This window comes from Serinus canaria, chromosome 2, assembly GCF_022539315.1.
Source record: "Serinus canaria isolate serCan28SL12 chromosome 2, serCan2020, whole genome shotgun sequence".
Classification (NCBI taxonomy): domain Eukaryota; kingdom Metazoa; phylum Chordata; class Aves; order Passeriformes; family Fringillidae; genus Serinus; species Serinus canaria.
Genome location: NC_066315.1, coordinates 71,004,974 through 71,026,927, shown reverse-complemented (window position 1 = coordinate 71,026,927; position 21,954 = coordinate 71,004,974). Strand labels below are relative to the sequence as shown.

Sequence of the window (21,954 nt, the reverse complement as noted above, 5' to 3'; positions counted from 1 at the left end):
GGAGGAAAATGAAGTCAGAAAAAGAAAGGTATTACTACTGAGAAAGCTGCATGTCAGTCTCAAATATTAGGTCTAAAATATGCCTCTAAGATATCCTTTTGCAAACTATACAAATACAATCCTGCAGTTTTTAGTGGACATTCATCTATTCTCGTGACCCACATTTCTTAAAAGGGAAAGTCAGACTAATGGGCTGACTCACATTCACATACCCACCGGAGTTGAAAGGAGCTGTGTTCAGAGAAAAGCGCTTTAAAATACCAATTGTTCCAAAAATAATAAGGCCACAGGGGTTTCAAACTAGGTGCTGAAAATTATTACATGCATTAATTAATGTACACAAAATTCCTCAGTGTGAGTGAGAGCAACACAGAAACAATGTGGGAAAAACTACACAGGCAGAAAACACCTTCACCATATTCAAGCAAGAGTTAGGACAGCACACATTAAACAGAGCTGTCAATAGGGGGTCAAAAGAGGAAGAGGAAAGTAAATAGCAAAGAGTTACTATTTCTCTGGTGCTGTGTCTGGGAAAAGAGAATGAGATCATGCACATAAAGACTGTCTGAGAAAATAGGAGAGTTTTACACACATAAAATATAGCTCTTCCTTTTAACATGAACATTGAAACAGTGCCCATCTGAAAATACACCCTTTAGTACAGCAGCAGAGGGGACAATTCAGGGTTGGAACCAGTCAATAAACTGTTCCTATTGCAATCTGCAACTGCCACTGGTCACCTTTTCCTGTTCTAATTTAGCCTGTAACAAACTCTCTGAAAGAAGACATGTACATGTCACTGGATTGTTCAGAAAACCAAAAAATTATTTATTTGTTCTACCATGCCAGGGCTGGTAACGATCATCCCTTTGCATTCTTCTGCATATTTCTGCCATTCCAGTTCTTCCCACTGAAGCATGTTGGCAATCTCCTCTTCAGGCACCAGAGCTTTACTGCATCGTAACAAGTAGAGCAGAATCTGATGCATTGAGAGTACTTCTTTTCCTCCATCTTAAAACCATAAATAAAAAAAAACACATTTCAGAGATTCATTCCTAAAGCATGAACATAAAAGAAAATATGCAGAACACAAAGCATTTGTATAAGCAAAATAAAATAAAAACCACTTAAGCGATTTGACAAATATGAAGGCAAATGTTGTACTGATGAATACTGCTCACACATAAATACAATTGCTAAACTAAAGCAGTTTCAGTAATGGTGGCAAGACTAACAGTTCCATCCTACTGTAAACTTGAAGTTTCTAACTTGCCTGAATAAACTTGAAAATGAGTAAGCAGTACAATCAGTTATGCTGTCCAGTTATATCTTCCTTTTCACAATTTTATCATTCTTTTCACAACAGCAGTTAAAAAGCCTTTAGGCATTAGGCAGCTTTTTTAAAGTACACTCAAAATTTTACAGGATACTTCTGGAAGAATGTAGTAAGCTATCCCTGCACTTTAAACTCATCTGTAGTGTTTACATGCCATAACTGCAGTAATGAAGACTAAAGAGTTTCATGCTGTCTTCTGTCACTAAATGAATCAAGGGCATGTGAAAATTACTAAACACCTCTGAGACCTCAGGAAAAATGCACAGCAAAGGCTCCTTGTAACAAAAGAAAACACCATCATCTGACAGGCTTCAGGTAGCCAGGTACAGATGTGAATATGCAAACAGGGAAAGTGAGTGATGGTTCTGACAAATCACCACTCAGTGATCACTCAGATCACTGACTATTCAAATCCAGTATGTCTGCTCATGTCAGTAAAAAGTCACTGCATGTTCCCACAATGCTTTAATTTTGACATACATCTCTCTAATTCCCTCCTTTAATAACAGTGCTAATTTGCAGGTATGGAAGAATCTCTGAGTTTCAGCTCCACAGAACACAAATGCTGATTTCCTTCCCTGAGGGAGCAGAAACAATCAAGTCCAGCCACTGAGTATGTTCTCTCTATCACTACACCCACAAAAGAGAAATGGTGCCAAACCAGAAGTAAAACCTTGGAGCAGTATGGGGGATGACACACCACAGCACAAGGAGTGTGATCCCAGGCAGGATGGAAAAGCCTTGCAGAGCTGCTGCACAACAGCAGCACTGTGTAAGATGATGTCCTCTACAAGGTATGCGAGGAACCAAGCCCTTCTCTGACTTCTGCTGGGAGTACAGCACTACTGCATGGAAATGATGACAGGCAATGGTGTAACTTGGCCTCTCAGAACACCTAACTCAAACTCCAGAATCTTAAGTGGGGAAAATACACCCCAAACCTCACTGGAAATAGAAAATACCTATAAGTAGCTACAGGGACAGATTTTTAAATGTGCAAAGTTTTCCTTCCAATTAAAGGGGGACTTCACTTACAAGACTGTTCTTTGTCAATAACTGGATAATACTCTTATGCAAGAGGCAGCCCCCACCCACCAATCACTAAAATATAAGTGTATCCTTACCTATGGAAGATTATGTACAGATTGCTACAGACAGCTGTGCTAAGTGAAAGTCAGAGACCATTTATAAATCAGAATATGCAGTACTTGGGACCCAAATGTGTTTTTTCTAGGCTTTTACTCTCTGAATATATTTGTCATCATAAAAACCTATGAAAATGAATACAATACAGCAACTGTTCTGCATGCTATGCATCTCAGATATGACTAGGTCAGAGCTACTCCAAGGCCTGTCTCTAAGTAAATCCACATAGAAAACCTGACATCCCAAACCTCATTATTTTTAGACAATGTTAGGGAAGTAAAAAAGAAAAAGTAGAAGGGATGGGAAATCAGCAATTCAATCCTATCTTTAAAGAGAGAGCTGATGCATGTGTGGAGATCTGATGCACCAACATCTTCTTTGATTAGACTTAAGAAGTGTTCTGCAAACATACCTGAAGGAAATAGATTTCCACTCTCTGAAAATTAAAAATCTTCAAGGATACTTCAAAAAATAATCAATAAAAAATGAAAGCTTGATTAAAAAAAAAAAAACTGTCAAAAAGATGTTAAAAGGCAACTACATATGCAGAAATATCAGGAAAAAGACATTTTTAAAAAAGAGTTAGAAGGCTGGGGACCTTAAAGAAGAAGCAGCACACAGGAATACATATTACAGAGACTTATCTCTCCCAATCAGTAAACAACCCAACAGCACAGAAAGAGCTGACTTCTAATCTAAAATTAAAAAAAAAAATAAATCACAATATAAAAACCCTGAACAAGAAAGCACCCTCAAGCTACACAAACTAGGCAGGACAAACTTGTTCGCATTTTGTGATGAGGTCAAGTTAATCAGCCACATGTGGCTTGATGGCTTATTTTGTAAATTGCTTCAGCAAAACCAAATCAATGTTTGCTAGCAAGCCTCAGAGCTCTGCTTCTGATTGAGTACTGTGTATCCAGGAAGGAACAACAATTAGAAATACAGTCATCTAGCCATCAGTACTCTCCACAGCAAAAAGCTCATTTGGCTTTTTACTATAGTAAATAGTATAATTAATATCCCAATAAAATTTCAAAGCCCTGATCAGAAAGCACCTCCAGTTCACAGCCCTCTTGATGAAGGTTGTTGCATGTTTCATCTGCACCCTAAACCCCACATCTGAAACACATCCTTCTGTCCACACAACCCTCCTGGAGCAATCACTGGCAGGATCTCAGCAGGACACGTTTTCCATGGAGCCATGACATTTAGATCAACTGCAAGTCTGTCCTGGTGTCTTAGGACACGTTAAATGCCTACGTAAGCTGTCCGCCCAAAACGAGCGCAATGCTCCACGTGGAATCTTCTCCTTGGCTGGCAGGCCAGGGTTGAACTGTGTTGGAATGATGGCTTTTGTCTCTCACTATTTGCTACAAGGTCTAAGCTTGCATTAGGATAAAGAAACAATCAGAAAAATGTGCTCAGGAGTGCCAGTGATGCTGATCCTTGCACAGCAAGAATTGTGATGGAACCACATGGTACCCTGAAGAGCTGGGGGCACATGAAATGTGCAAGATTAGATAATAACACTCCTCAAACGTCACAGCTCCATCACAGAGCCTGCCAAGGAGGACCCAGCACTGCCTAAAGTGACTACAGACACAAAAGCTGGAAGCAAGACTTAGCCTGTCCATCTGAATTCCTGTTCTGAGTAAACCATCCACCCTGCCAGCAAGCACCTCAGGAAGCAGCACGAGATCTCAGCACTGACTGAACTATTTCACTTGCAATAAAGGTTTTTTTGTGGAGGTTTTTCTTATGGGGGATAGGGCTGTTTTCTGTTTTGTTTTGGGTTTTTTAAATAAGATTTTTTAGATCTAATTTGTATAAAGCTATATAATACAAACATTACCTGGGAGAAATCTCACAAACCGTGGCATGAAGTGATATCTGGGACAGGAAACAGAATCATTTTCAAGTGAAGGACCTTAAATACAAAAAAAAATACAGGAAAATTTATGAACAGCAATATAATTGTAAAAGGAGGAGAGAGGGAACTTTGCTGCAGATAAAATCAATGAATGGTGGTTATACTGGATAGGGCTTAAGTTTCAATCCAAAACGTAACAAAAAAAAAAAAAAAAAGAACAGAGAAGCAACTTGTGGTGAAAGTTTTCACACAGACAATTCAACAAAAATCCAAATAATTTAAAAATAATAAGAACCTAACAAAAAACCCCAGTACTTTAAAAAAACAGTAATAAGAAAAGATTGGTTTATATAATCAATTAATTATTACACTTAAGCCTTAGAGGTACAAGCACAAGTTTATCTCCTCCCCATTAGTGGGGTGGTTTTTGTCCACCACAACAAAGACAACATGAAAATTTCCACAGTACTGTTTTGTGGGGCTTTTTTTTATTTTCCTACTCATCATATAAAGCTTTGCAAGAAAATAAAAACTAAACCTGTAAGTACCTGGTGTTAAAAAAAAGAAAGAACAATCAGAAGCAGTGACAGGAGAGACAATACTGATATTAGAATATATTTAGAATCAAACCAAAGGCTGCACAAAATCTATTAAACCTGTGTGCTACTCTGTTTAATTGCATAAAGTGCAGAGTGCAACTCCACAGACAAAGTCAAGACACCCTACAGATATTGAAATGCAATTTCTCTCTCATTTCTCCTTTAGACCATGGGAAGCATTCTCCTTTGTTGCAGTCTTCACAGAAACAAGCATTTTCATCTTGTCAAAAGACAAAAACATTCACCTATAATGATAACCTTAACTCTCCACAGCTGTCTGAGTTGACTGCAGAGAAATACTGTATGAGCAACTTGCTGTTAGCTTGTAAAATAAGAGAATACTCTACCTGACACCTTGACTTTCAAAATACCACGCACATGATACTCTGTAATATTCAACACGCAGTAACATTTACTGTTTGATTGAAGTTCTGGACCAAGGTAGAAATTCAGTTTATTTGTGAGAATATAGTGCCAAGTTTGTGCATTTTCATTGCTACAGCTCACACTGCTGAACTCTAATTTCATCTTCTTGAAGAATAGATGAAATTTGTCCCTCTCATGGAAAACAGCAGTTACATTGCTATTATGAGGACCCTCTCAAAGAGAACACTACCTTTAAGATTCCAGTCATACAACTCCAAAATATCTTTGAATAGATATGAAGAGAACAGTTCAAGGCCTCTCACACAAAAATTCTGGGGAAACAAAAAAGGAGAATAAAATTATAAATATATGATACTGCAATACAAATAATGCCATTTATCTATAGTTAAATAAAACACAGTGAAAAAAAACCAGTGTCTTCATATCTGCCAACCACTAGATACTGTGTTCTGGAAACAGTATTGATACATTTGTGATCATCTACTCTAAGGTAGCACAGTGTTCTCTTCAGAAAGCATTGTCAAGAAAGAATGGAATTGAACTCAATGTCCAAATCAACAGTGTAGGCAAAAATTATAAACCTGCAATAATCAGCCAAGCACTAAAACCCCTTCCACCTGAGCAAGCTAAACAGATGACACATTTCTTTTCATAGTTCACTTTTTCCCACATGTTCATAATATATATTTATACATCACAATCTGTGATAATCAGTATCACAATCACTTCCACAGCAAGTGTGAGTACAACACAAATTGAGGATTATGACCTAAACAGCCAACAGAAGAAAAAGAAAAAAGATTAAATGGGGAAAATAAAAACCAAAACCAGATTCTTTTCATCAAGTGAGGAAGTGGCTACTTCAGTGAATGAACATACAAACTTTCCTGAACAAACAGAATCAGGCCAGATTGATATAAATTGTGCATGTATGATATCGGCCGTAAATTCCCAACTCAACACCACAATATCTTTCAAAAATCACTAGTAAAGATAGTCTGCAAATAATGCTGTAGCCATTCATCCAGAAGCCCTCCCAAATGGTGACTTTCCTATCTTGCTTGGTGGCCAGTTCAAGATCTGCAGACAACATAGTACATTCACTAACAAGAAATTAATTGTTTGATCACATTAGTCTTTCTGAGGCATTTCAGGGATGTTGCACAAATTTAGATGCTGTTGAGCAACAAAACAGGAAAAAACTGGAAAGAAAAATGTAAATATATATGACTAAATTAAATACTGATCCAATCTTTGTAGTTAATATGCAGGGGTGCTTCTGTGCCTATAAACACTGTTCCACTGCAGCAATTTACTTTGCAAACTGGCTCCACCAGGCATTAATTAGTAATAAAAAACCCCACCACAAACAGATTATGAACTCTATGTGCTTTGTTTGTATCCACAGGAAATTTGTTTTGGCAACAGCTTATATTAAGTACTGATAAGGAATCTTCAGAGCTTCAAATTTCTGATTAAGTTTCATCTCCACCATTGTCTTATGCGGTCCTGGCAAAGGAGTACCTCCACATGCCTTATTTTTGTCAGATGCAAGAGAAGGGTAATGTCTACTTCGATTTACAGATATTGCATATAACTTAAAATGAAAGGAACCTATGATATAAGCACTTCCTATTGCTTGATTTTAATATCTGATAGCCTAGGTAGATGGATTTATGCTAGTACCTATAAGCTCAAGTTCTGTTTCAGACACTTGTTCAGAACAGAGCCAGTCTCTTCAGCTCTCACAAGGTGAGACACTAAAGAGTTTAATCCATTAAACATACCAACAACTCATAACTCACTTTGACTTTCAGACTTATTTTCCATCTTACCTCAGGCATCATCTCTTCAATGAAATGAATTGTATAGTCAATGTTAAACCTGATTACTTTGCATAGAGGAATCTGGAAGGAAAAGAGAAATTCAGCATCAAAAACTATACAGCATCAAATGTATAGTTAATAGTTAATACAGTTTTGTATGCAAAGATACTACTGTCTGCTGAAAAGGGCCCTCACTAGAACAGCTGCTCTGGGGGACCATGCAAAGACAAGAACACAAGCACTTGTAAAGGGAGTGCCAGCTCCAGCCTTCACCTCAATAATAAAACACAGTGCTGACAGGAGGGATGGTGAAGGAAAGTTAAATAATGCCATCTACTGGAGATGAAATTTTCTTTAGGAGAAAAAGTACACTTGTAAACCCCAGTAAACCTCTGTCTTCTTTCACTTGGGTATTTGCAAGTGAATTTGTTTGTGACACATCATGTCAGATTGACAGAGTGATCTGAAAGCAAGGTGTTTTTAGCACACTGCCAATTCTGTCAGCTGTACTGTCTTAAAATGCAGTTTTAAGTGAAATGCTCAGGCATAAATTGCAGTTTTACAGTAAATTCATGCCATAAATATTCTCAATTTCATCAAACTAGCTAGCAAGACGAACATTTAATTCCTTTTATTCACCTTTTTACAGTCCATAATTTGCTGAAGGTGTTTTATTTTTTTTAGTGGGATTTTCTGAGAAAAAAAGCTAAATTCCTAAAAGACTACAAAAATGCCTAATTTTCCCTTACACCTCTACAGCTGTTACCAAATTTTACTACTCACTGGCCTCAAAGGTATGAAAGAACGTTAGAACAATTCCATGAGCTCTGAAAGTGAAGCAACCCAAGGTTATTTTACATTTATAAGCACACAAATAAATATCTGAACAGTGCTAGGGTTGCAATGAAATCAATGTCCATGCTTGCATCTTCTTAGAGCAAACTGTTAAACTTTTCGACTATTTTGACTACAAAAAGCTATTGATATCTGCATGATAAATTATGAAGCTGCACCAAACAAAACTGCATTACTGACAATTTGATACAGTATTAAATGTGAATACAAAACCCTGCCAAAACCTTGGAAGCTAAATATACCATTTAGAATCTGAGCAGATGAAAACCTGTCACACTTAAATCAGCGAGGCTTTAAAAAAAGCACAGGGATTGTTTACTTACTTTCTAACACATAAACTTCTAGTTTAAAACATAAACTAGAAGTTGAATACTTTAGAGAAGTGACCACAACTAAGATCTCCTTGAACTGGAGTTCCATGTACACAAGCAAATACACATTAAAGGACCACATGGTTGGTACTATAAAATTGGTTTGGTAATTATAATAAGAAAATAATTTTTTCTATGACTGTACTAACCATTTTCCCTAATACTTGAACTGCTCAGTTATTACTCAGTAATAACAGTAGTAACTCAGTAAAAACCCCAACTTAAGATTCCATACTTCAGAAATTTGATTAATGCAAGGATGTTAGTGTTCAGATCTCCATTTTTACTACCTTCTGCTACCTCCATTTTATCAAATATATCGTGAATTGTCCCTCAAAGAGCAGATTTTATGTTGTATGCCAAAATCATCTCATGACATCAAGGGATTCCTTCCAAAGGGCTTTATATCTGTTATTAACAGGAATTGGCACCACAGTGTGGCTTTGTATTCAACTCTGTCAAAAAGAATAATTTGTAGCTGATCACTTCCCCTATCTGAAAGTGCATGTAAACATGCATTTTACAGTAAGCTTAATAGCTTTGCCAACTACTCATATCAAAGAAGAGTTTTCCTTGCTGCCTGTATATTGAAGATTTCCATAACTCTCTACCTTCCTGTCATAAAGTAGACACAAAAATTTTAAAGATAAGGGGGACTCTTTATTATTTAATGGGAGTAAAACAAAACTGCTCCTTTTTGCTCATTTGCAAAGTGAAAACATAAAGCCATGAGATAAATTTGCCTTGGACCCCGAGGCTGAGTTGATGCTACTGGGCAGCAGTGCTTCCCATTGCCATGCCAGAGGATGAACTCCACTCTCTCACTGACTTCTCAACAAGACTCCCTTCCCCTGACCACCACAAGTGAAGTGTTATCATATCCACTATGTAAGCAAACTGTTCCATCCTGGGTTCATAACCATTCTTACACTGAGTTGTGGCACTGGTGATGCAGCTAGTAATAGGCATAAAAATCATAGAAACTAACACACACTGAACTTTTTGAGACAACCTTGAAATTACCAAGATAACAAAAAAATCTTTGAGTGTACAGAAATTAAGACTCTGCATATTTTCCATTCATGTTTGGGTAACTCAGCTTATATTGGAAAAGCAAGGCAGTCAGGTACCAATCGTGTGCTTTTCTTGTTAGGTGTGCTTTCAAAAGACAAAATTAAACACCTGTACATATCTACAACTTTTAGTAAAAAATTGTAACTTGCTAGATCCTGAAGAAGCTGAACAGCTGTTACAAAGTATTGGATACATCTAGGTAAGTTATAAGAGAGAAAACCCTGTAGAGTGGATCTCTAAGGAATTTCATTTGTCACTTATAGGGAAAACCTTTTTTTACTATTTTTTAAACTTTGCCAACTTAATAAACCCACTCAGCCAATTTAAATCCAATTAGCAGTCTTGAAAAGTTCTTCCATGGTTTAATTTACTTCCAAACTGTGAAACACATAAAACATTACTTAGATGCACGTCACAGCTTCAGTCACAGTTCAAAGATGCTGCCTACCACAATCAGTCAAGACAAAACCTGAGATTCATTAGCACAACTATTTTCCTCTGTGCCCAGTGCTGGTAAGATGTTTGTAGCACACATGTATTGTTTTAGCAATGTTTTGCTTCAGGGCAGAATGAGCACCTTCTAAAGAAATCCCCTGTATGAAACTTAAAGCACATAGCAATGACCACACTTACGTTTGTCAGCGGGGCATGAGCAAACATGGAGAACCCTTCAAAGATATATTCATGGTCATCATACTCAATAACAGTAGGTCTGTCTGTCTTAAAAAAGCAAACAAAACCATCAGGGAGTAAGCAAGAAGCAGTATGACTTTTGTCACAGAAAACAAAATCAGAGTCCTAGTTCGAATTATTTATAAAGTACTTACTAAGAAATTGGTGGGAGGTGACACAGTAATTCGGTAGTGGTATAGTCTTCCAGCATTGTTGGTCATGGGACGACATGGTTTAATGGGCTTAAAGAAAGAGATAAGTAGAATTATGTGTAGAGTCAAGGCAAATTTAGATTAAAAGAGAGAATAAAGCATTTCTAATAGCCATAAAATATGCATTAGGAAAAATTAAATAAAAGCAGGTAGTCATAATTAAGCATTCTGGGAAGGATGAAAGTGTGGCCTTATCTCTGTTTTCACATTAAGAAAAATTTTTAAAGCTACACAAAAGCAAAAAAAAGTGGGTTTTGTCTTTTTTTTTTCATTTTGCATTTAATTCTCCATCTCTCTTACACATCATAGTTAGCTGTTTACGTTCCAGACTGATTTCCCCTCCTATATAAATCTGTTTCAGGAAACACATTTTAAAAGCTCACAAAGAGGAGCCTGGACATCATGAGAAGATCTCAAGGTACATCAAGACAGACAGGTATCAGCTCATTTGCTTGGGGAAAATCTGAGGCCTGAAGAGAAGGGATTAGTCTATCACCACAGAGGTGGCACTGGTAACACCACTCTCATCTCCCAGGTTGTAATGCTTGACTTTGAGGTCCAAAGGCAGCCAGACACCTGTGATTTCATGTTTCCTTCCAGCTTGCTCTGAAGCAGTCCAGTGCAAAGACCTAAACCCCTCAACAATCAGACAAAACCTCTTTTTCATATGCCCTACATCCAAATTGCAGTTCAGAGGCTGCCACTAGCCTGTTTGGAATACACTGGGAAAAAGAATAAAGCCACTGCAGTGAGCAGGGTACTACTCTGAACTGCAGGACAAAAGCTGGCCTGTGGTGATGGCAAGACAGCTACACCACTACACAGCTCTGGCAATAAGGAAGGTGGTTCTTCAACCCCAAAAAAAGCTTCTCACAGCTGCAACAAGGCAGCTGCAAATAAGCTAGTTCAAAAGTAGGCAGCTTCACCTACAGGACTACAGGAGACTGTGAAAAATATTATATCCAAGGAGATTTTGTGAAACCTGGGATTCCCAGATGGCACTTCTCCAGGGAGCAGCTGCCTTCATGCAGCAAGTTTTATATATAGTAGTTTTCTCCTCCTAAATTTTCTTTGTTTTCTGCAAGAAGAACCCTAGATGCAACATGGGGCGGAATAGATCCTGAACTGCAGAAAGTTATAGTAAGCTTCAGACCAAAGCGAATTTTCTAAACTCAAATAATTCACAGAAATGTTCATAACTCCTTAACTGCAGACAAATAAACAGTTGTTTTAGTAAATGTATGTAAGAAGGCCAACTGAAAAATAAAATTTTTCAAGAAAAAGTATGAAGATAAACAGTAAAGCCTACATGCTAAGGCAAGAATGCCTCCTGACAAGCCTTCTGCTTCTTTCAGCTGCAGAATTACTATTTACTTTTCTTTTAAAGCAATCACTTCACAAAGTGGGCCCTTCACAATACATTCATCCACCTGAAGATAGCAGATCTTTGATCACAAGTTCTATTAACACAATCATGTTTTAGAAACTTAAAAAGAAACCCTAAACAATCCTAAAACTAAACAAACACAGGCAAAAGTTTTCTATCGTTTCCAGGTGGATTCCATTACCAGTATTGCATTTTAAATATGAGGTTATGCATACTAAGTGATTTAAAGTTGCACAAGAGGTTCTTTCCCTCAGCCCATAAATCATGAGAAAACCCCCTCAAATCAACCCAAGCAGGAGTATACAGCTGCAAGTTTGTATTCATAATTGCAACCCTTAGAATTACTAATACCTCTTCGCCAGGATAAATGCCATGTCTTATTCCTGTTCGCCGGGCTTTAGCACTGCATTTGCACAAAGGTCCATCATTCATCTGTCAAAAACAAAATAGGATTCTGGTTTTATTGAAAAGTGGTTTTGGAAAAATATGTTGGTTTTAATGCCCAGAGTGCTGATGCTTCTAAAAGCCTGTCATGCTTAGATTAAGTGGATGTTCTTAAGTCAATAAAACTAAAAACACTGCAGACTAATGCACAGCAGCATCAGAACTTCATCACTGTTTCAGAAGCACAAGATGGAAAAAGATTCTCAGCAGAATTCTACCACCCTGCTATAATATACCTCTTTTCCATTGCTTATGGAAAGTAATATACCTCTTTTCCATTGCTTTAGGAAGTCAGCCTGCTGACTTCCTAAAACAAAATTCAGGTCCTAAACATGCATGTGTCAATATTTACATGCTGAATTCTCCATATTCAAACAGTTCCACTGAGTTCTCTGATGGAAAACCCATCCTCGACTAAGCCCTCTGCCAAGGAACAAGGCTGTCCTCTAAAATGCAGGCCATTCAAATATTTTACTTGGTGCTTTAAAGAACTGATGGGAACACTTCAAATCCATCCTCTGAAGAGATCAGTAAAAAAGATAATAGAGGAAAAAATACCCACTTGAGTATTCTGTATGGGTGCATCAAGTGCCTATACCAAAAAGGGCTAATGCAATGCATCATAAACCTGGTGTCTTTCTTTTCACTGTTATGACAAAGATCAATGCAGACTATCAACTACTGCAACAGCCTTAAGCTTTCTGCTCTTACATTATGCTCATTGCAGAAATCCAACATAAGAAGCCCAGAAACAAAGCAGAAAAACAAATTAAGTTCCCAACCCCAGTTTTTAATCAAAGCTTCTTTTAGCCTTACGGAAAAAAAACAACCAAACAATAAACTTGCAATGCAATAGAAAAACCAGAAGAACTTTCTGTTATTACAAGCAGTCTGAAAACACAAACAGCATCCACAGTGGGGCTAAATGGCATCATCACATGATAGATATAATGTGAAGATACCACAGTAAGCAAGAATCACGAAACCACTGTCATTGTTAGCTTTAGGCAGCTGGGATAGGGATGCAACCTTTAAGTTTTGATGCCAAGCTCAGTTTCCTCAGACTTGCACAACGCATATGTGCAAAGGAACAGAGGAAACTTAGTCACACAGTCTTAACAATGGAGCGACATGACAGCTTGTTGTTCACACAGTTTTCAGTTTTTCCCATACTCTGAGACCCTTGAGGAAAGAACAGGTTCAAAGAAATAGAATCATGCTCATAGGCAGAGGCATACTTTCTAACTGGCTTGTACAGCAACAAGACAGAAGAGAACTAAAAAAGCAGTCAACAGCTAATTGCTCATCAGTGCTCCAAAACTCACCATCTACCGAGGCTATTTAAATAATCATCACGTACTTCTGAAATTCTCATCCTTAATTCTTAGAATTGTTCAGCACGAATATGGCCTCTGTTATTTTAAACACACAGGCCAAAACTGAGAGAGATGTGAAGCACCTGTAAAGCCCAATACCTGAGAAGCAATCAGAGTCATATCTATTTTGTCCTTAACAACACTGCTCATAGAAAAAAACATGCAGAGATTGCAGAGAGCAACCATGAAATGATGGTAAAATGATGGTGAAAGATCACAAATTTACGTAGGCAATGCCTTCTCTGACCAACAGAGCAACACAAACAAGCAGATCACATTTGTAAGGCAAGAGCCACTGGGGTAGCATTGAATTTAACAATTTATTTTTGGGCAACTGTCAGCACTGCTGGAGATTATCCAAATTAACAAACAAGCTTCTCAGATTGAAGGGTTGGGAAGATCCATCCCACAAATCTAGTTCCATGTCAGATGGTGTACCTGTACATGTCTGAGCACATGGCAATCATTCCTGTTTTATTTATTGACAGAAAGCAGATAAATACCTATGAAAAATTCATAAAATATTTTCAAATAAAATCTACACAGAAGTAGTATAGCACTGACAGGCTCACCATGATTGATTTTAGCCTTTTCAAGAAAGATCAAGAGTCAGTCTCAAGAAAGTTTTTGGTTAAGTACATTTTTTAGCAGGAAATTCATATACCGAACATTCCTGGATCTATTCCTTCTACAGTTATTTCACTTTTTTTTCTGTTAATATTCTTCATAGAACATTACTTTGAAGTGTGCCCAAGAGCTACACAATTTTTTCTGTTAAATATCTAAACAGTTTGCTAATTTTGTTTTCCATACAAATAAAAACAGCTAGCTATGCTCAATCATTTTTTAACTAGAAACATAAATATGAATCTGTAATAGAATATTCAACAGACTTTTGAATTACCACAGTGGCAATATGTATTCCAGTATCTCTTCACATTATGATTTGCTGCATGCTAAACTCATACATCACGCAAAGTGACGGAAAAATAAATTTACTGAGGTGCCACATGAAATGAGAGAATAGATTGTAAAATACTTAAGTAAGAAAGATGAAGATGGATTTGCAAACAAAAACTAGTCTTCTATGCAATGTCTACATTCAAAACAGCACTTCATGAGCTCAGCAATTACATTTAATGAGAACTACAATCTCCATGCAATTACAAAAGAACCATTAGACAAGAAATTAGAAGCATTAACTGCATATTTAAAATATTATTTATCATTATGAGCTGAGAGCTTAAGGTGAAAAATTTGTAAAGGATGTAAACATATTGCCTTTTCTCCAGTTGTGTACCTTTATCTCAAGGCTAAAAGGACAGCATTAGCACATTGTTAGCATTCAGTTTTTATTAACACTGTTCCAACTGAATAATCCCCAGGATTAATTAGCTAGAACCATGCTCTTGAAATCAAAAGAGAAGTGCTTTGAAGAAGATGAGAGGAAAGGGAAAATGGGTAAAGAAAGCATTTTGAAATAGAAGTCACTCTGCATGTTTGACAACAAAATTTTCAATGTACTGGGAGAATGACCTTTGTACACCCAGCACTCTTCCCTCCCACCCTACCTGTCCTGGATCATTGTACCACAATTCCTCGTGGAGACGATCCGGGTGTGCTTTTTTACGCTTAATTTCTGCAATGACGTCAATAACATCCGAATCTGAACTGCTGGAGCAGCTGCTGTCATCCTCGGAGTCACACTCTGACTCACTGGAGCTCTCTGATTCACACAGAAGAAATAAAGATGGCTGAAAAACATTTCCACATGCTCTCTTCTCCATAGCAATGCACTCTCTACCATGAATTGAAGTCTGGAGTTAACATTAAAAAAAACAACCAAAAAACCTACACGAAAACCTTGATCTCAATATCTCTAATCCTCTGTGGAACTGTGGAGTGATTCCCTTTCTTATGCACATAATTCTAGTCACTCATTTCCACAGATATCCTCAGCTCCAATTTAAATAAATGCCTTCATAGCCAAGACATTTACCAGTATGCAAGTAAAGCTTATTTTATTCTTGGAATAAAATGCAAATTTTCTTCTATTTTTTAAGTTTTGACATAAGAGCAAATATATTACTATTCAAATACTGTGAAACTAGGGTTTCAAAGAACACATTTTTACTGAACTTAAGACTCTCCTTAGCTCAAAGGAAAAAGAGAGAGAGAAAAGGAGAGAACATCACTAGGAAAATGATTCCCCTTCTTTTTTCAAGATGTATTTTTACACAGTTCATAACTTGGCATAAGGTGTTATTAAAATACGTCCTTGGAACACATAGTTTACATAGGTCATCTATGCTCAGCTGAAACAAGTTTCCTTACAAAGTGTGCACGTGTATTCCTACAAATAATTCAAATTTCAAAAGTTCTCTATATACATCTGGTTAATACTGAAATCTATTTTCAGGTGCAAAATATGCATGGAACCCGTGAGAGTAAGCTGGAGTTCCAAAAGACTCACACAGAACTTTTCGATGTAATGTATTGAAATTAGACAATCATATTGGGAGGAGCCTTAAAGACTATGTAATTCCAATCCCTTTGCAATGGAGAGGGATCCCTCCCACTAGACCAGGCTGCAAAGTGCCCCATCTAGCCTGGCTTTGAACATTGCTAGGGATAGGACATCCATAACTTCTCTGGGCAACCTGTTCCAGTGGCTCACTGCCCTCACAGCAAAGAATTTCTTTCACCATCAGCCTTTCATGATCCAAAAGTGCTCCTGAAACCCACTGCTATCCCACTGCAACACGTGATTGCTGCTAACACAAGCCAGAACAGAGACAGCCTTTACTGAAGTACAAAATAACACAAACTACTAGACACTACATGGCTGTAGGAGAAGCTGGCATGGACACCAAGTTAGCCCAGGGGAATAGTGAAGACATAGAGCCTCAGGGTTCTCCAGAAAGAGTAGAAAAAGAAAATGCAGAAGTTGCCCTTGGCCCTATCATATTTTAGCCTGGAGCAGCAGGCTTTCTTCCTCAGAGATCTAAGGAATGAGGGCTTTACACAGGTATGCTGAGTGTAGCAGCCATGTCCTTGATTCATCCACACATGAAAAAACACCTCCTGAAAAACCCTACAGTTAACTTTGCTAGAGACTCTTGAAGGAGTTTAAATATATGCAAATTCACTCTTTGAAAAAATGTGAAGAACTCCTTTACAAAAGTAAGTTCACATTTTATTTCATCTGTATTTAGTTTTTTCTTTCCTCTTCATTGCATCCGTTTATACCATCAGCATGCAACCATGTAATTATGCCTGTATTTCAGCTTTGGAATTTTTGATATGGCACTTTTTAATGAGTTACTTAGATGAGACCTGAGAGTCTGAAGCAGCTAACCTGGCCAACATGAAGCAATATTTAAAAAACAAACCAAACAGAGTATCTAAATTACCGTACCTACAAATTTCTTGAACTAAAGCAACTGACTAAAGAACACACTATGAAACAGTGAAATGCTGGAAGTATGAAAAGAACAACGATTTTCACAAAACAAACCAAGAAAAATAGCTTTCGCTGACTTCTGAGGAGACAAATTGCTATAAAAACCTCTGCCCTGCTAATTCAACCAGTATTCCCCCAGTACTTGATGCTGCTGGATTTTCACTGTCAGAAGATCCATAGAGGATCTTCACTGTATTTCACTGTCAGAAGATCCATATAGGTTGAACAAGATAATGCAGATAATGTATGCTATGAAAACTGATAGTTTTGCAGATGTCTGATCATACTAAGCAGAGTTACACAACAAAAATGCAATAGTGAAGAAAAACTCAGATGTTTGCTTTTACAGCACAGAGTCTATCACCACTACTCTTGCTTGCTCTTTAGAAATGTAAAACCAGGAGCTCCTTAAAGCCTCTCATTTGCCATTCTCTGGACTATCTGATCATGCTCAGGGTGTTTTATGCCATGAAGAAACCAGCATTTGGTAGTGCTCAATACTGTCTATTTTCCCCTAGGCTTTCTGGGTAAAGACTCCAGTCCTGCTTCCATCAAAAGCTACAGTAAAACTCTTATGGATATAAAATACAGAGGATTTAAAATGACTTACCAACGTTATTAAATACACACAACTGCCAAAACAGGCTAACTACAGATTAGTGCATGTCAGAGTTTTGTCATCATTTCAGCCTACCTAAATCTTCATCCAGCTTGGTTTTTGGTGGCTCCCATGGTGGCCTGGCTGCTTTGGCCTTTGCCTGTCGCTTTCCTAACTCCTCGTCAAACTTTTCATACAGATCCCGGAGTTTGCTTGTTCCTACCACAGTAGAATCCCCCTGTTAATAAAAAAAATTAGAACAACAACAGAACAAAAAAAGGACAGTGTTAAAATAGCACAAGAAGTCAACATCTATCAGCATTTCATGAAAAAAACCAAAAAGGTGGGAAAGACAGATATTTCAGTGAAACATGGGAATACCTAATAAAGCTTTAGCATATTATTGCATTTCTTCACCAGGTAAACTAGCAGAGAAATTATCTCATTTGCTGGTATAGCACTTCTCCAAGCTTGCAGGAATATACAGTGCTTGAGGCATCTTTGCTCACAGGTTAAACACAGTTTATAACAGGGAAAAATAGATCTTTCAATCCTGAAGACAAAAAAAGAAAAAAGTACACCTCTTCTATGTACCACTTATCTGAATGCTAACAGACAGAAGAACTGATGAAAACAGAGAATAGCAATAAATTAAGTCCCTAACAGGGTTAAAAGACTGAGATGATTGGGAAGAAAGAAGAATTAAATGACACAAAATTATGATCCTGCTGAAGGGCTCATATTATAAAGGACTGTCTGCAGTCATTTTGGAGTTCTCACTGACATACCACTTGATCCATAGGGTCATTGGAATAATAGCTTTCAGAATGGGTACAGCGAACCCAGACTGGCTTAAGCAATTCCTCATCTTCCTCTTCATTTTTTTCAGATGCATTCTCTTCTGATTCTTTGTCTTTGACAGCAGTATAATTTTTCTCTTTACTGGAGCTCTGGTTCTCAGACCACCTTTCTCTGTCCTCCTCCCACCGGGTTCTCTTTCTCTCTCTGCTCGGAGACCGGCTTAGTGGGAGAAAGCAAACAAAAGCAATTCCCTTTATTATTTCAAAATGAAAAACAGTTTGCTTCAGATCAGTAAGTCATTTTGTCATACAAATTGAAGCAAAATCCAGTTGTCTTTCCAGCTTTTAAAGTTTTTTACTCTTGCACCATAAAGAGTACAAGAGTAATTTGTAGTTTTGAACTACTGTAGAAATGACTTAAAATTTTATGTGCTTTTTATTTTAAGCCATATTCAAGAATTAAAATTAAAAATACATGTAATTTTAAATTAAAATTCTTACTTGCATTCTAGGTGAATGAACTGATTGGTAAAAACTAAGTCACATTATCACAACAAGAAGTTACAGTAAGAAGTTTCAAAGCACGGTCCACAAACTATTGGTAGGACAAAAGAACTTGAGTTTTATTAAAAGGATTATACAGAACCCACACTTCTGTTACTCTAATACATCTTTGAACAACACAAGGTGCATCACAAGAGTAATGCTTTTGAAAGAGGAATAAGGAAACTACCTACTTTTTTTTAATCTCCTCTGCCTACAAAACCAATAATGTTGCAATATTTTCAACTATCCAACATTCAGAAAGGAACAGCAATATAATAAAAGCCTCTAAAAGATAATCTAAAGATAGAGTGAATTTAAATAATTTTGGTACTTTATGGACAAGAAGACTTAAGAGAAATTCTTTAGGACACAGCAGAGAAACTCTCTCTCTCCAGAAATTAATCCTGTTTCTAACTCTACAAGGTCTGAGACAAATGGCATGTATCAGTAGATTATTATAAATTTAAGACACTTTTTCTGGGTTTCAGATGCATACATAAAACCTCGTGTGAGTGGATGCACAGAGCCTCAAATGCTCATGAGACCACATGCAGCCTTCCTTACCTTCCTGCTCTCTTGTAATCCTTTTTGTAGGATCTGTCTGGTGATGGTGATCTTCTGCTGTCACGGTGCCGATGCCTCTCCCTCTCCCGCTCCCTTGAAAAGTTCAAAAAATAAGTTAAATTAGAAATCTGACATTTCATACAGTCTGCACCTGAAAGGAACACAAAAGCAGCCAAAGATCATGTTATGCAAAATGACATCCATATGCTGACTGCTAAAACCCCAGATGTTCTTAACAGTGACCTTCAAGAAACTTGTAAAAGACAGTCAAGCATCCATGTCCTCCTCCTTTGTCACAAAGCCATCTATCTAATAGGAGAGTTAATTCACACCATGCAGAGGCGACATCTATGAATTCCCCACAGGACTTATTACCATTTTTCCTCTTCTCCTGTTACAAATGGCAAAGGGTAATATTATTGTATCTATTGATACAATCTCTCTAAGATCATCATATCTAACCATTCTAAATGCCTCAAGGAAGGAAAAGAAAACTTATTTCAAGCACAGTAGTTTTGCAACTACAGCAGTCATACAAGTGTTTGAGGCAAGCCCTCTCTTCCTCACAGCAACCTCAAGCAGACACAAAAACCAGACAGATACAGACAATCTGCATGACACTGAAACTATGACTACCATCTCCAAGACTCAGCTTGCACGTGCACATGAAGAACCTCACAACCCAAACACATTTCTTAGGTCAAAGAGGTTTACATTAACTGAAGTCTTTGGGAAGAGTGGCTAGAAAGCTGTGTAGCAGAACAAATGAGGATGTTGGTCACAGGCAGCTGAACATGAGCCAGCACAGGCCCAAGGGGCCAGAAAGGCCAAGGGCATCATGGCCTGTATCAGCAATAGTGTGGCCAGCAGGAGCAGGGCGCTGGTTGTCCCCCTGTACTCAGCACTGGTGAATGCTGTGCCCACTTCTGGGACCCTCACAGCTGGAAGGACATTGAGGATCTGAAGTGAGTCCAGAGAAGGGCAATGGAGCTGGTGAAGAGAGTGAGTCCTATGAGGAGCAGCTGAGGGACCTGGGGTTGTATGTCCTGGAGAGGAGGTTCAGGGAAGACCTTGCTGCTCCCTACAGCTGCCTGAAAGGGGGATGTAGCCAGGTGGCGGGTCAGCCTCTTCTGCCAGGTAACAAGTGACAGAATAAAAGGAAAGAGCTTCACGTTGCTCTAGGGGAGATTTTATTTGGATACCAGGAAAATTTCTTCACCCAAAGGGTTATTGAGCAATGGAATAGCTCCCCAGGAAAGTGGTGGTATCATCATCCCTGAAAGGCACTTTAAAGAGATGTAGATGTGACACTCAGGGACACAATTAAGTGGAGGAGTTAGCAGCATTAGGTTCCCGGTAGGACTCGATGATCTTAAGGACATTTTCCAACCTAAATGATTCTATGAAATTACTGTATTTATTAGGCAGGAAAGATCACACAGGCAGCTTTTATACTCTGCTAACAGCTGGTAAATCATTGTGCATCTGTTAAAACTTCTAGTCTGCTGATACACTAGGAATTATAAACAGCTGCCTCAAGTGGCTTGGTGGGGTAACAGAATGAATCAAAATTATTTATTTATATATATATATATATATATATATGTGTTTGTTTCCATGCTCATAATATGAAACAATGCAAATTTACAAAGCAAAAAGTTCAGATAAATTATCTACTGTTTTTCCTCAGCCCCATTTGTTGGTGTCTTGTTCAGGCATGGATTCAGTCTTCAGAGAGAGCATACTCTACACCATCTGATTAGCTTGAGAGACAGATGCTGCACAAAAAATCAACCCCAAGTCTGGCAAACAGTTCTGAATCAAAATAAGTAGATACATTATCAAGTAGGTCTGGAAGCTACTGGCCTAAAGCAGCAATCCAAAAGTTTTTGAGAAAGAAGCTACTGAAAACATGCATTTTCCAGACTTAAAACTGAAGCTTGAAATTGTGCAGAAAAAAGCAGGAAACTCCACAAGCATGTTAAACAGAAAAGGCCAATGCCTTAATGCCAACTGCATTCAGTTTTAGAAAATTTCTTTTTTGAAAATCAAAGTAAACCTCCTGAGTGTGAGGCTTGGGTTATTTCTTTGAATGCAGGCGTCTAAGATTCTGTAATTAAGTCTCTCCACATCTAAATCAAAGGGGCTTCATTTACACAGGCTTTATGTGTAAATTCATGTTCCACAAGTGGTATGAAAAAATTCTGAGCTTTTAAAATTAAGAGCATGTAATCCAGGAACTCTGATAAATACTTAACTTTCCAATAGCTCTTTGAATATTTTGGCAAAGCTCATTAGACAAATAAAGGCCTACAAACAGAACAAATCTAAGACATAAGAAATATTTAACTGATGGTGGTTGCTCCAAAAAGACAGCACAGCAGATAATATCAGGTCAGGCCATAACTTCCAAGCTATTTGTGTC

At 37.7% G+C, this 21,954-nt stretch overlaps 1 protein-coding gene across 2 annotated transcripts in view; it reads right to left on the bottom strand.

Annotated features, from left to right (window-relative positions):
- DROSHA (drosha ribonuclease III) overlaps positions 1–21,954 on the bottom strand; it is a 73,833-nt gene that overhangs the window by 47,518 nt on the left and 4,361 nt on the right. For both annotated transcript variants that reach the window (XM_030228568.2, XM_030228574.2), the window contains exons 4-14: positions 19,530–19,622; positions 18,408–18,639; positions 17,716–17,857; positions 15,130–15,284; positions 12,090–12,170; positions 10,295–10,381; positions 10,101–10,187; positions 7,177–7,248; positions 5,571–5,652; positions 4,338–4,412; positions 842–1,011 (exon numbers count right to left, since the gene is read on the bottom strand). In XM_030228568.2, coding sequence (XP_030084428.1) covers positions 842–1,011; positions 4,338–4,412; positions 5,571–5,652; positions 7,177–7,248; positions 10,101–10,187; positions 10,295–10,381; positions 12,090–12,170; positions 15,130–15,284; positions 17,716–17,857; positions 18,408–18,639; positions 19,530–19,622 — 1,276 coding nt within the window. The remainder of the gene's footprint in view (positions 1–841; positions 1,012–4,337; positions 4,413–5,570; positions 5,653–7,176; positions 7,249–10,100; positions 10,188–10,294; positions 10,382–12,089; positions 12,171–15,129; positions 15,285–17,715; positions 17,858–18,407; positions 18,640–19,529; positions 19,623–21,954) is intronic.